At 35.9% G+C, this 12,044-nt stretch overlaps 1 protein-coding gene across 1 annotated transcript in view; it reads left to right on the forward strand.

Moving 5' to 3' along the window:
- CSMD1 (CUB and Sushi multiple domains 1) overlaps window positions 1-12,044 on the forward strand; it is a gene marked incomplete at both ends in the record, with an annotated part of 1,089,811 nt that overhangs the window by 697,166 nt on the left and 380,601 nt on the right. The window contains one exon of the mRNA XM_084261313.1: window positions 9,442-9,519. Coding sequence (XP_084117439.1) covers window positions 9,442-9,519 — 78 coding nt within the window. The remainder of the gene's footprint in view (window positions 1-9,441; window positions 9,520-12,044) is intronic.

The raw sequence follows: 12,044 nt of genomic DNA on the forward strand, positions 1-12,044 counted from the left end.
CATAATATTCATGCAATCACAGAATCATTTGGACTCATTATTTTATATTTGGCACAGGAAGTGCTCTCATGGTCAGTTTTTGCCTGGGAAGAAATTTGAGACATCAAATAGGGTGCTGTAAGTGTTACTACAATTGCAGATTCTTCATTATCTACCATGCAAGATGAGTCCATTCAAATTCAGTCGTGTGATACATGATCAGTGTAAGAGCTGTGTTTCAGACATGTTTTCAGACCAATCTACAAATTTAATTTCTCGACAAAACCTGTAAAGATGGCCAAATGCTGACTTCAGAATAGGATTTTCTGATGAACAGTTTGATCATCCCACTGAGTGGCACTATGAAGATGTTAATGAAGGAGAACCACAAATCAGCTTTTGACACTATAGTTTAAGTGGTATTCAAAGGAAGAACTGAGTGTATCTCATTTTATGTTTTATTTTTTAGATACAATCCCTACTCTGTGTGTTCTGAGATAGTATGTAGTCATTGCTCAAACTGTGTGGAAGCTATTTTCCAGAACTGTGGAGGACATGTGCAGGCATCGAAGACTTGATGCCTCCTGAACTTGTTTTATTATGATGTATCATATATTGATTGCACAAAGGCACTAAGGCAGTCTGTCAGGGCAAGCGACCAGCTAAGTGACATGCAGAAGGTTAATGGAAAACAAATGTCTGTGCTTCTTTCTAAACTTACAGATCCCGTGTCACCATATACACATAGTATGAGAAAGATTTGTGTAAAAATCTATTGTGACACCAATTTATCTTGGGGCTGTACCATTTGTTCACTACTGCTGCATGCAGAGACTTCCAGCACAGGGAGCAGGTGGAAGGTCTGATAATGACAGGGAGTACTTTGCTGGATTGATGGAACAAGGAATCCAACTGATCGTGAACCCACAGCTTTTACAGGTAGCCATATAGTAGAAACATCTATGCCTGCTGTGAAGCTCTCTGGAGTTATAATACTGATTAGTGGGGAAGTTTTTGAAAGCAGTTAGTGAGAAAAACACTAGGATAGTGTATTAGACAGAAAGTCTTCAGGCAGTGAATACGGAAACAGGAAAGGGTTGGATTATTCCAGTGAGCTGGTTTAAAATACGATCCTATAGAAAAGTGCAGTGCCCCTGTGGAAGTGCAGAAGTGTGTAGCTGAGAAGTGAAACGTGAAAGAATCCTCCTAGCTTATTGAGTCAGGGGCCTTGTTTTATTGAACAATTTATAATAGAATTCTTGTTATAAACTAAAGTGAAGAAGACTGAGAATAGCGTTTGGTTTGGTTTTTTTTTTTTTGTTGAATTTTTTTTTCTTATTCTCATAAATACTAAACTTTTAAAAATAATTTGTGGCTGAAGCAGAAAAAAGCCTAGAGGTTGCTAACAATCTCTTTACAGGTCCCACATGACTTAGAGTGATAATAAAGAAATGTTTGATCTATAAGCAAAATCCAGAGAGAATAGTGATGCTGCCATGCAATTGTAGATCATTTCTTCCAGGGCCGAAAAATGGTAGTACTCCCATAGTTGTGTCTTTGGAGGAGGACCTAGAAAGACTGAGGCACTAGGACAAAGCCACCATGGTACATGATTGGGCTCTGCAATCTGAATTAAGAAAATACTTTGTTTAAAAACAGAAGTGCTCATGAGAAAATCAGAGCAATGAAAGTAAAACACAAGGAAATTGATAAATTCTGCACTTTACTGAGCTAAATTTGCTAATTCCCTTCAAGAATAATCCTACAAATGTCATTGCAAATACTTCAGTTTCTTAATGAACTCTACAAAATACGTAAAGCTAAGTGCCAGGCTTTGTACTAGATATCTCTCTTCCACTCTCTTTTAAAAGACAAAATACTGAATATATTTTTTCCTGTACTTTAGCAAAACCAGAGTACTATTCAAATACATTCTTTATAGTGATACTGGGCTGAAGTCTGGACAGGAAAGACCCTTTCTTGATTGTGACCGCCAGGTACTGGGCAGTATGCTGTTTCTCTTCACCTTCAAATATCTGTACTTGGGAAAAATCTGCAGTGAAAGGCAGCCAAGAGCTGAACTCAGCAGAGCAGCAGCAGAAGCAGCTTGAGGAAGTACCAGCAGATGATGTCAGAATATTTTAGCTTTGAATGGTAGCCAATATTGGAAGCTTTGCAGGTTATTTCATGCAGGAAGAAAAAAGTGACAATCTTCTCATATATTTGGGTAATTGTGGGGGAGGGGAAGCCGTCTAAGACGTACAAGAGGACTGTTGCAAACTGTTGCAAAGAATGCCCACAGTTGTTAGCTTTTTTTTAGGGTATCACAGGTATTCTCAAGGTATAACTGTATTAGATCAAAAAGAGGGTAAATCAGACCAAGCATAATACTGTGTTAACGGAGCTGTGTTGCTAGTGTGGTACCTGGCTTTGGTATGACTGTACACCATTTACCTGTTTGCACACAAACACAGTTAAAAGTAGGTATAATCAATTAATTAAATACCTAGTCTTAGAAAACCTCACCAAGATCCTAGCTTATTGCTTCTGAGCCAAACAACTCCTGGTTATGAGTTACCATTATGATATAACAAAGAATAGGTTTAAAAAGGCTAAAGTAAGCTAAACCTACATCAAAGAGAAGCCAAGTATATTTGACTGTTGTTTTCAGACCTTAATTTCACATGTCCTTTAAAACTTTTAATGCCCAAGATTCCACAGCTTTTCTGGGTAATTTGTTCCAGGGCTTCATCACCCTTACTGTTAAAAAGCTTTTTTCTTACATAACCAAAGTCTCCCTTGCTACAGATAAAGACTCTAAGTTCTTGTTCTAGCCTTAGTGGAACTGCAGAATGTATCTTTCCCTCTTTGTAGTTCCCTTTTTAAGTTTAGAGTGTATCATAACTCCTCAAAACCCTCTCTAGATTAAATAATTTCTCAATTATTCCCTACAAATGGACAATTAGCTGTGCTTCATACCATGTTCCGTTTCAGCTCATTTTTCCATAAAAAAAGCTTCACAGTGGGAAAACTTGGGTCTGAAAGATGACTGTGTCCTCTTTTATTATCTGTGTAATTATTAGTTAATTACTATCAGAGGAGGAAAGTAAGTTCTTGAAGGAAGTCACCAATCTAAGTGAACTTTACCTTTTCTAGAGAAATTTCTTTGTATAATTTGAGTTATTTTTTTCCCTGTTAGTTTTACATTTGAGTGGCAATTTATGGATGGGTAGTAAGTAGATGTGACTGTTTATCTGTTTATTGCAATTCGTTTCAAAGGTTTGAGTTGGGGAGGGTTCATGGTAGGGGGGTTTTGTGGGTTGGTTTTTTTTTTTTTTCACCCAGGTTTTTGTTTTGTTTTTAGTTTTATGGGGGGGTTTAAACTTTATTTACTCCTCTCTTTGAGTTAACACAAGCTTGTACAATGACGAAGGAAAGGCAAACAGAAAATTTTCCCTTATAGTCACAGCAGGCAACATACTCTGAGAAAACTGAAACTTTCTCCTACAATTTAGGGGACACAGAGTTGTGAGCACTCTCTTAGTGTATTTAAAATATAACTTCAAATGAGAATTAATTGTTCCATAGAATGCAAGAACATAATAACCCACAGTAAGAAGTACTTCATAATATATTAATAGAATTCACGGAAAATTGGATTTCTTCCCTAGAAATTATACTTGAAGACCTTGCATATGCTAAAAAAAAAAAAAGTTAGCTTGCAAGTTCCTCTTGTTTATAATCTGTGGTTCATTCAAAAGCACCTCCCAGTATCAGAGAAAAGAAAAAAAAAGTACATTGAATTTTCTTGAGAATTCTGACAGCTTTGTGTGAATTTCAGATCAGTTGATACCGTTTTCAAGGTGCACATAGAGTTTATTTAAAAGAAAGAAAAAAATGGGTCTGTCATGTCTTATTTTCTTCAAGCCAAACAAAAACCCCAGATAAACTATCTCTGCTCCAAATTGTTGTGTTATACTTAAACCATATCATTAAATGGGCTCATGAAGAATTAAAAAGGAAAGAGTCATCAGAGGGCAAGATTTAAATTTCTGAGTTAACTTTTGAAAGAGATTTATTCTGCCAAGGTTAAAAATTTGTATGTAGCTGTTTTTATTAATGCTTGTGTTTTGCTTGGGTGGTGGTTACAGAGCTGCTTATATACATAAACCTTGAGTCTCCATTATTTTGTATGTTGTAAAGTTATTTGCACCTGTGAAATATATGCATTGTGCAATTCTATACTTTTTGTCAAATATATGACATTATTTGATAGACTGATTCATGCTTTTACTTAGTCATCTATAGTTTATAAAAAGGCTGTTTAAAACTATAATGAAGAAGCAAAGGAAACCTCCAAATTTCATTTTCTTGAGCAACTTGAGGTTGAAAGGGCAGTTTGCAAAGAAACATCCTGGGAAACAAAAGTATGCAAAATGAAAATAATTCAAAAACATTCATTATTGTATAAATTGTAGGAAATCATCCCTGCTGCAATGACTTGCTGTGTATGATATGCTTTTACAATAGTAACAGCAGTAGAGCAGTTCTTTTGTGAATTACTCTCTCTTAGGAATGAATGTAAGCAGAATAAAATGGAGAAAAATTTCCTTTTGAATTACAGAGAAGTAGGAATGTAGAGAAAGCATAATGTACTCGAGTACTGGAAAATAAAGCTGTTTTCACTTTCAAAAATAATAAATTCCAGATTTAAAAAAAAAAAACATTTTTTAAAGGATTTTTATTTCTGAAATTTAAAAAGGGATCTATCTTTCACAGGAAAAGTTGCTATAAATTTGCCTTAGTGATAAGGTGATTTGTCTTTCAAACCATTTAGAGCACAAGTCTTTAAAGGAGTAGCTGAAGCAACTGAGCTTGTTTAAGCTGGAGAAAAGGAGGCTGAGGGTAGACCTTATCACTCTACAGCTACCTGAAAGGAGGTTGTAGCCCACAGGGTGTCAGTCTCATTTCCCAAGTAACAAGTGACAAGAGAAAACAACTTCAGGTTGTGCCAGGGGAAGTTTGGATTGGGTATTAGGAAAAAAATTCTTCACTGAAAAGGTTATCAATCATTGGAACAGGCTGCCCAGGAAAGCATTTGAGTCACCATCCCTGGAGATATTTAAAACACAGGGACATGCTTTAGTGGTGGATGTGACAGTGCTGGGTTGATGGTTGGACTCTGTGATCTTAAAGATCATTTCAAACCTAAACAATTCTATTATTCTGTGATTCTATGATCTAACCCTATGCTTTTCTCCAGCCATGGCTTGAAGCAGACTTACAAACTTCTTACATCCACATTTGCTGGAGCCTTTTTACAAGAAAATTCATATATCTACCAATTCTGGTATGAGAAAAAACACTTATTACTTTGAAACCTTAACTTAATTTGTTGGACCTTATCTTTTCATGTCTTCATTGGCCCTAGTCAACAGATCATGAAAGGTCTTTTTGAAGTTCCCCTGACTGCAACCTGTATATGAAACTTCTTACTGAAATTTCTCTGAGCTTAGTTATTTTTTAAATATTTTGCTTAAAATCATTGTTTATGTAAACTTTCTCAATATTAGGTCTTATTTTCCCAAACATATGCAAATGTTTTAAATATTTAATGTTCTGTTTATTTTCATCTCTCCATACTAGTGAACATAGTCAATTTGCCAGTTATATTTTATACTTCAAATGCCTTGGGCAATGAAAGTGTATAGGAGAATTAGCTTTGTAGGACAGTGTTTTCAATGGCAGAACCGCAGCTCATCTCAAGTACACCAAGCCAGACACAGATAGAGATTATTATAATTTTAAATTAATAAGATTAAGCATTGCATACTATCAGAAAATCTGAATGTAGAGAAATTTCTCTGACTGAAGATAAGTTTTCTAATATCCTCAAAAAACATAGGGACTGTCCTTGTAGTGTCTCACTGCTGTAGTTATTTTACCTTCCTGATTGTTACCAACTGTAGAAATTTTGTTCATTGGTTCATCCTAGGAAATTGGATTAAATTGCCATAATCTTTTCCACAAAGTAATTATGCTTGAGGCAAAATATTTTCTTCACACAGGTTCAAATATATTAAAAGCTATGAGATTGATAGGCATCAGAAGCTTTGAAGGGAGGGTTGCAACTAGAAAATTTCACTTCAACTTTCCTGGTCCATTCAGATAATGCCAGGAATATATTATTTACATGACTTAGTTTAATCTATCTGTAGCAAAAAGTTAAGGGATATTACTGATGCTTTCCAGTAGGCTGATAAGATTGTCATGGACTTTCAGTGCTCAGGGTCTGCCTTTCTTCTGGAATGGGTATCTCATCTCTTAAAGAGTCTTAAAATTATGATTAACAGAAAAGATGAAGTGAGTTAATTCAGTTAGCTTAACTGAATGTTTAAGTAAAAAAAAAAAAAAAAAGCACATTTAAAGCAATCACTTAAAAGGTGGAAAGTCCTGTTCATATCTGACATTATTAATGCAAACCCATTCCTCTTTTTATGCTCTTAAATGGCAGGTCATCTTTGAAATCAGGAAAAGCTTGTTAATGAAAGAGCAATTAGGAAGTAGAAAAGAAGCATCTCAGAAAAAAGTATTCAAATGGGATTTACATAGTTACAAAAAGTGCAATTTCTTTTATGTAGAGAAGAGATTGAACTGGCTTACTTAAACCCCACTGTTCAGTGGCCTCTTTCAGAGGTTGAACAGTTTGTATTTAAAGACTATACTTGTTTAAATCTTTAAAAAGACAGAAGATATTATACAGGCTGCATGCAAAAACTTACACAGACAAGTTTAATAGGGGTAGGAGTTTGTTATTTATGTCTCAAAGTATCCCATTTAACCTCATGGATCCCAATGTCTCACAGATTCCTACATTTGGCTCTCTGTTCTCCGGACATAAAAGCTCATGTCACCTAATGTTATTTTCTGAAATGTAGGGATCTATCTAGCTTAAGCAAGTAGTATATGTTTCTGTTATATTTTATGGAGAGGAAAAGGCATCGCTAGAGGATGATTCATTGTACCTATCTTAGAAGGGGATGAATTGCCCCCTTGAGGTAGCTATTTCTCTTCATAAAGCATACATTTTAGATGACTGATCTTAAGTATTGTGAACCTTCTATCTAATGCACTTTCAGAGAGATACAGAATGCCTTTTTCTTGATGTGAAAAATCCCCAGGGATGGAAACTACAGGACCTGTTTCGATGCTTGACTGTCCTAATAGTGAAAAAGTTTTTCATGTGTCAAATCAGAACCTCTCGTTTCAATTTATATCCACTGTATTTCAAACTAAAGCTGATGGGTATCATTTTCCCCATTCCTGAGAACCATGCTTCAAGTATGTCTAACAAATACATTCAAGATGAGCTCCCACAAGGAATTTGAGTGATGATTGCCAGTTTCACCCAAAAATAGTGTCACAGGAGAAGGAAGAGAGCATACTTCTTTTCTCTGTCCACTCAATGGGTTTACTACTCATCCATGAAGGCAAGCAATTTAGGCTTTAAATCCTCTAAGAACTGCTTGCATGTTTTACATGACACAGAAATTAACAAATTGTGAAATTCATGCTGGTGGAGGGTGGCACAACTCTAGATATTTGTTACAAGAGTTATGCTTTTCATTTCCCTTTAAATATGGAATTGATTTTGGAACAGCATGCCTCATTCCTGGAAATGTTCAAGGCCAGTCTGGAAGGGGCTTTGGGCAAACTGGTATAGCAGATGGTGTCCTTGCCCATGGCAGGAGGTTGGAAACTGGAAGTAGATAATATTTAGGGTCCCTTCCAACCCAAAACATTCTATGAATGACTTTAACAGACAAAGAAAACAGAACATAAGGTAGCACTTCATGGAAAACTTTGTACCTAAGTTTGTAAAGTAATCCTATGAAAACCATACCCATGAGGTTTCCCCTTCCAGAAGCCCTTGGGGATATTTTTGTCTGCTTTGATGTCTTTGTAAAATGTGTTCCTGTCTTAGAAGAAAACACTGCACTGCTATCAAATCCATTTCATCCCGTGCAGCTACAATTGTGTTGCAATCATCTTTCATCATTTGAACACCTGTTTTCCAGGTTTAGACATAAATGCCTACACTTGCAAGGTACTTAAGACAAAAAGACCTTTCTGTAGTGTTTGCCCAAGCACTCTGAAGTGAAGCCCTTAACTTCACTCTGAGGTTGCAAAAGCAGAAGTCCAATATAGACACGAATACAATTTCTTAATGTTATATTTAAAAAGAAATTAACTTGCTGTTCCTACCACTTCACTGCTTAGAAATATTTGCATACAGATCAGTGTGTTGTAATCATAAAATTTATCTCATACTTTGACAACAAGTATAACCGATAATCCATTGTATTGTTATAAATTTATATAAAATGATGTAAAAATTACTGCCATTTAAAAAAAATAGTTGATTTTTTTATTTCTGTGTGCATCTAGAAAAAAATGGCTACATTTTAACTACTCCATTCTCTAGGAAGGAAAAAATCAGGAAAGGATAGCTAGTGAGGCACTAACTATTTTGCTATTTCTAGTTGGTTTTGCACAATATTTTTGAATTCCAGAGGCTTGTTTCACGATTATTTTCTATATCTGATTATATTTTCAATTGATCAAGTTGTTTCCAAGCCACAGAACTTTGGAATTTCCTGTGAATATGTGCTGTATTTTTACCCTTCTCTCCTGCCACTACAATTAAAATTCTACTAGTTTCTTCTCATGTCTCTTCCTACTTTGCTCCTGATCCCTCCTATGGTGCCCTAAATACTTAGGAGGGATAGGCTGGGAGTTTTATCAGCCATTCAGCTGGCTAAACAGAGAAAACAAGATATTAAACCTCTGACGCATCTGTTCTCTCTCACAAAACCTTGTCCCTTTGAGAGCTCTTACTCTCTTTCTAATTCAGCTGAAATTTCCCTGTAGATTCAAAAGGGTTAGGTGAGCCAAAGAATGTACCATACTGTGATCCTAAAACCTTAATGTCCTTAGGAAACGGGACTAAAAATTTGTCTACTACTGAAGAGTGAATCAGATAAAACCAGATGTGAATATTGCATTTAAAGCTTGTGGACCTCAGATACGTGGGTATAATGTACTATACGTTTTATGTAAGAAAGGGACTTTCTTTTAAGATTTTTGCCATAGGCAGTGGTTAACATAGGAAACACATACATGTAATTAGGACAGGCTTTATTTTTCTTTGACCCTAAGGAAACTGGAATTCAAAATATTCCAAGTTTTTATTATGTCAATTTAAAAAGGACATCTTCTGAAAGATGATAAAAGGTTGCATTTTTGTAAAAATGTATTTAGATGGTCACAAACCAGTTACTTAAATCTGCTTGTGGGAGTCCTGTTCAGCTTTGTATTATTGTAATTTATGATTTAGATGCTGTGTCCTTTCTACAAGTTTTAATAATGAATTACCTTCTTTTTGTTTTCTTGTTTTCTCAGTGAAAAAAGCAATTGAACTGAAATCAAGAGGAGTCAAGATGTTGCCCAGCAAAGACAGTAACCACAAAAATTCTGTCTGTAAGTTTTTTATACCTTTATCTTTAGTGACTACATATAACTTCTGGAGTCCTAATAAATATGAGAGAGGTACTGGGAAGCTATGGTCATAAAATGGTTATTGTGCTTTCAATTGTCACTGAATTAGAACTCTGCTGGTAATACTGAGGGTATAGAAAGTAGAATGTGGTGGTGGAATGTCTGAAAAATATGGGAACATAGAAAAAAATAAATTATATATCATTATATTTTTATATAGCAAGGTAGTTAGAATTCACAGATGCAAGGCAAGTTAGTGAATCCAGGCAGAACACCGCCATATCAACTTTTTCAGTTCAATACTGGGGGCAATGAAGGTATCTTAAAATATTCTGGATCTAAGTTTGTACTTTCGGATCTTTTTTATTCCCCTCAGTTAATATCACAGCTGTAATTCTTCCCCCTCCTTGCCACACTATGTCCCGGTGACTGCCTTTTTCCAGTTAACAACTGCTGTAATTCCCTGCTTCTCAAGAAGATGGAGATTACAGCATCACTTTCCCTTTGTTGCATGGTTACTGCACTCTGGAATGACATCTGTTTAGTCCCCTTACACCTTTTTCCCCATATATAGGAAAAGGTAAAATCAAGATGTCATCTATGGGACTATGAAGCTGTTTTGGGGTTTTTTTGTGCATCTCTTTCCCTGAACAACTGGCAATCTGAATACTATCTTGAGAGGTCTTTCTCCATTAATTAGGCCAGTCTTGAAACAACAAAAATATGAAGATAATTTTATGTTTTGGTAAGCTGAGAGTCCCTTAGCCCCCCCAAAAAAAGCCAGAGGGTAAGCCAGTGTTCACCCACAACTCATTAAGAGTTCTAAGAGTTCTTGTATAATGACTAAGATGTATTTGAATAAATTAATTCTTCATGTAATAACACTGACCTCAGTGGAGTGAGGCGTGGGCTATGTTTGCATTGTTTTGTGCTATTCTGCAAGTAGAGAGAATGAGCATCTTGAAGGCTAATGTCCAGGGGATGTGAGTTGGTCTCTGAGTTTCTGCCTTGCACTGTTTAATGCAAAGTAAGTGTTTTGGTGTGCTCACTGGAACAAAAGAGGCATGATAATTGTCTGCTTTAACTGTTGTACATTGATGGTGTGGCACTCAAAAGGAACTTTTTATGCAAGGTGTAGCAGAAAAAGCCGATGCATCTCTTTGGTGTTTGTATCTGAATGGGTGATTATTTCATTATTTATAAGTTACTTCTGGGAGCTGTGATAGCTCTCCTTACAGTCTCAGAGCACAAGCTGTCAGACACCAGATTTGATTACACAAAATGGAAGTAAGGCTATGTGGAAGAAATTATTATAAGGCAGTCTTTTATTTACCTAAAATGTAATGTCTTTTGTCTTTTTCTTTTCTATGTGTTTTGACTTGTAAAGCTTTATTGCCATATCTGACTTTTCAGCATAAATCTAAGAACTGTATTATCATAATTACCATTAGTTTTACATATATGAAGCTTATAAACATTATAAGATCAAATTAAAAACAGTTGGATTCAGAGGTATTTTGCTGCTCTTTCTGAAATAATCCTTTAGTATTTCATCATTTTCCTTACTAGAAATTACGTAGGTAGAAAAAATCATTATGAATTGCATTTCTGAGGACTGGTAAGAATGGCTATTACCTTTTGATGCCAATTATCAAACCCCATAAATTAGAGACTTATACCTGTCCCCATTTTTGTATTTTAGAACTTTTTAAATATTCTGTCTCTATAAGACAGAAAGCTTACTTTTGCATTTTGGTTTGTGGGAGGTAGGTGGAATCCGAATACTGGCATGGCAACTGCTGTGAGCGTGGCCTGCACACCCCAAAATCTGCAGGTTTCCCATAACTCTTCCACCCAAACACAACCTGAGAGCAGCTGCAGAAAGTATTTCATGGTGGCAAAACTCTGTTAGAATTCAGGGATAAAATGTTACCAATGTGCTGATAATTCCTCATGGAATGCAGAACTGTATTGCAGTCATGTACAGGCATATCTCACTCCTCTCCTCCTGGACCTGCCTACATCCCTTGATGTTTCCTTTCAACTGGCCTGCTATCGTTTATAAAGAGTCAGGCAGTGAAGCATGGCTTTGGGATATAAGTGCCTTAGTAGATTTTGTATGGGAACAAAATAATTACATAACATGTTGCTCCCCTGGGAAAAAAGAGGGTTTGGGGATTTTTTTTTGTTTGTTTGATTGATTGTTAGGTACACCTGAAGAAACTGTATCAAGTTAACTAGTTGCCAGAATACTCCCACAAGCTGGTACCTTTTAGCAGTGGGCCAGATGCAGTTGAATCATGATTAATTTATGCAAGGAAATGGGAAAAAGATGGGAAAGATAATTGAACAAAAATATGGTCCTGGTTCATCTAAAGTGTGAGCTGGCCTACAGGCATCTTAAGTACTGCACCTGGCAAAGTTTTGGAACAGTAAACTGGGAGAAAGTAAATGGAAAGGCAGTTCTGTTGATTACTTTTTCATAGTTTGTCCTCATTAGTACTTGA

Source organism: Gallinula chloropus (genome assembly GCF_964237585.1).
Source record: "Gallinula chloropus genome assembly, chromosome: 3".
Lineage (NCBI taxonomy): Eukaryota > Metazoa > Chordata > Aves > Gruiformes > Rallidae > Gallinula > Gallinula chloropus.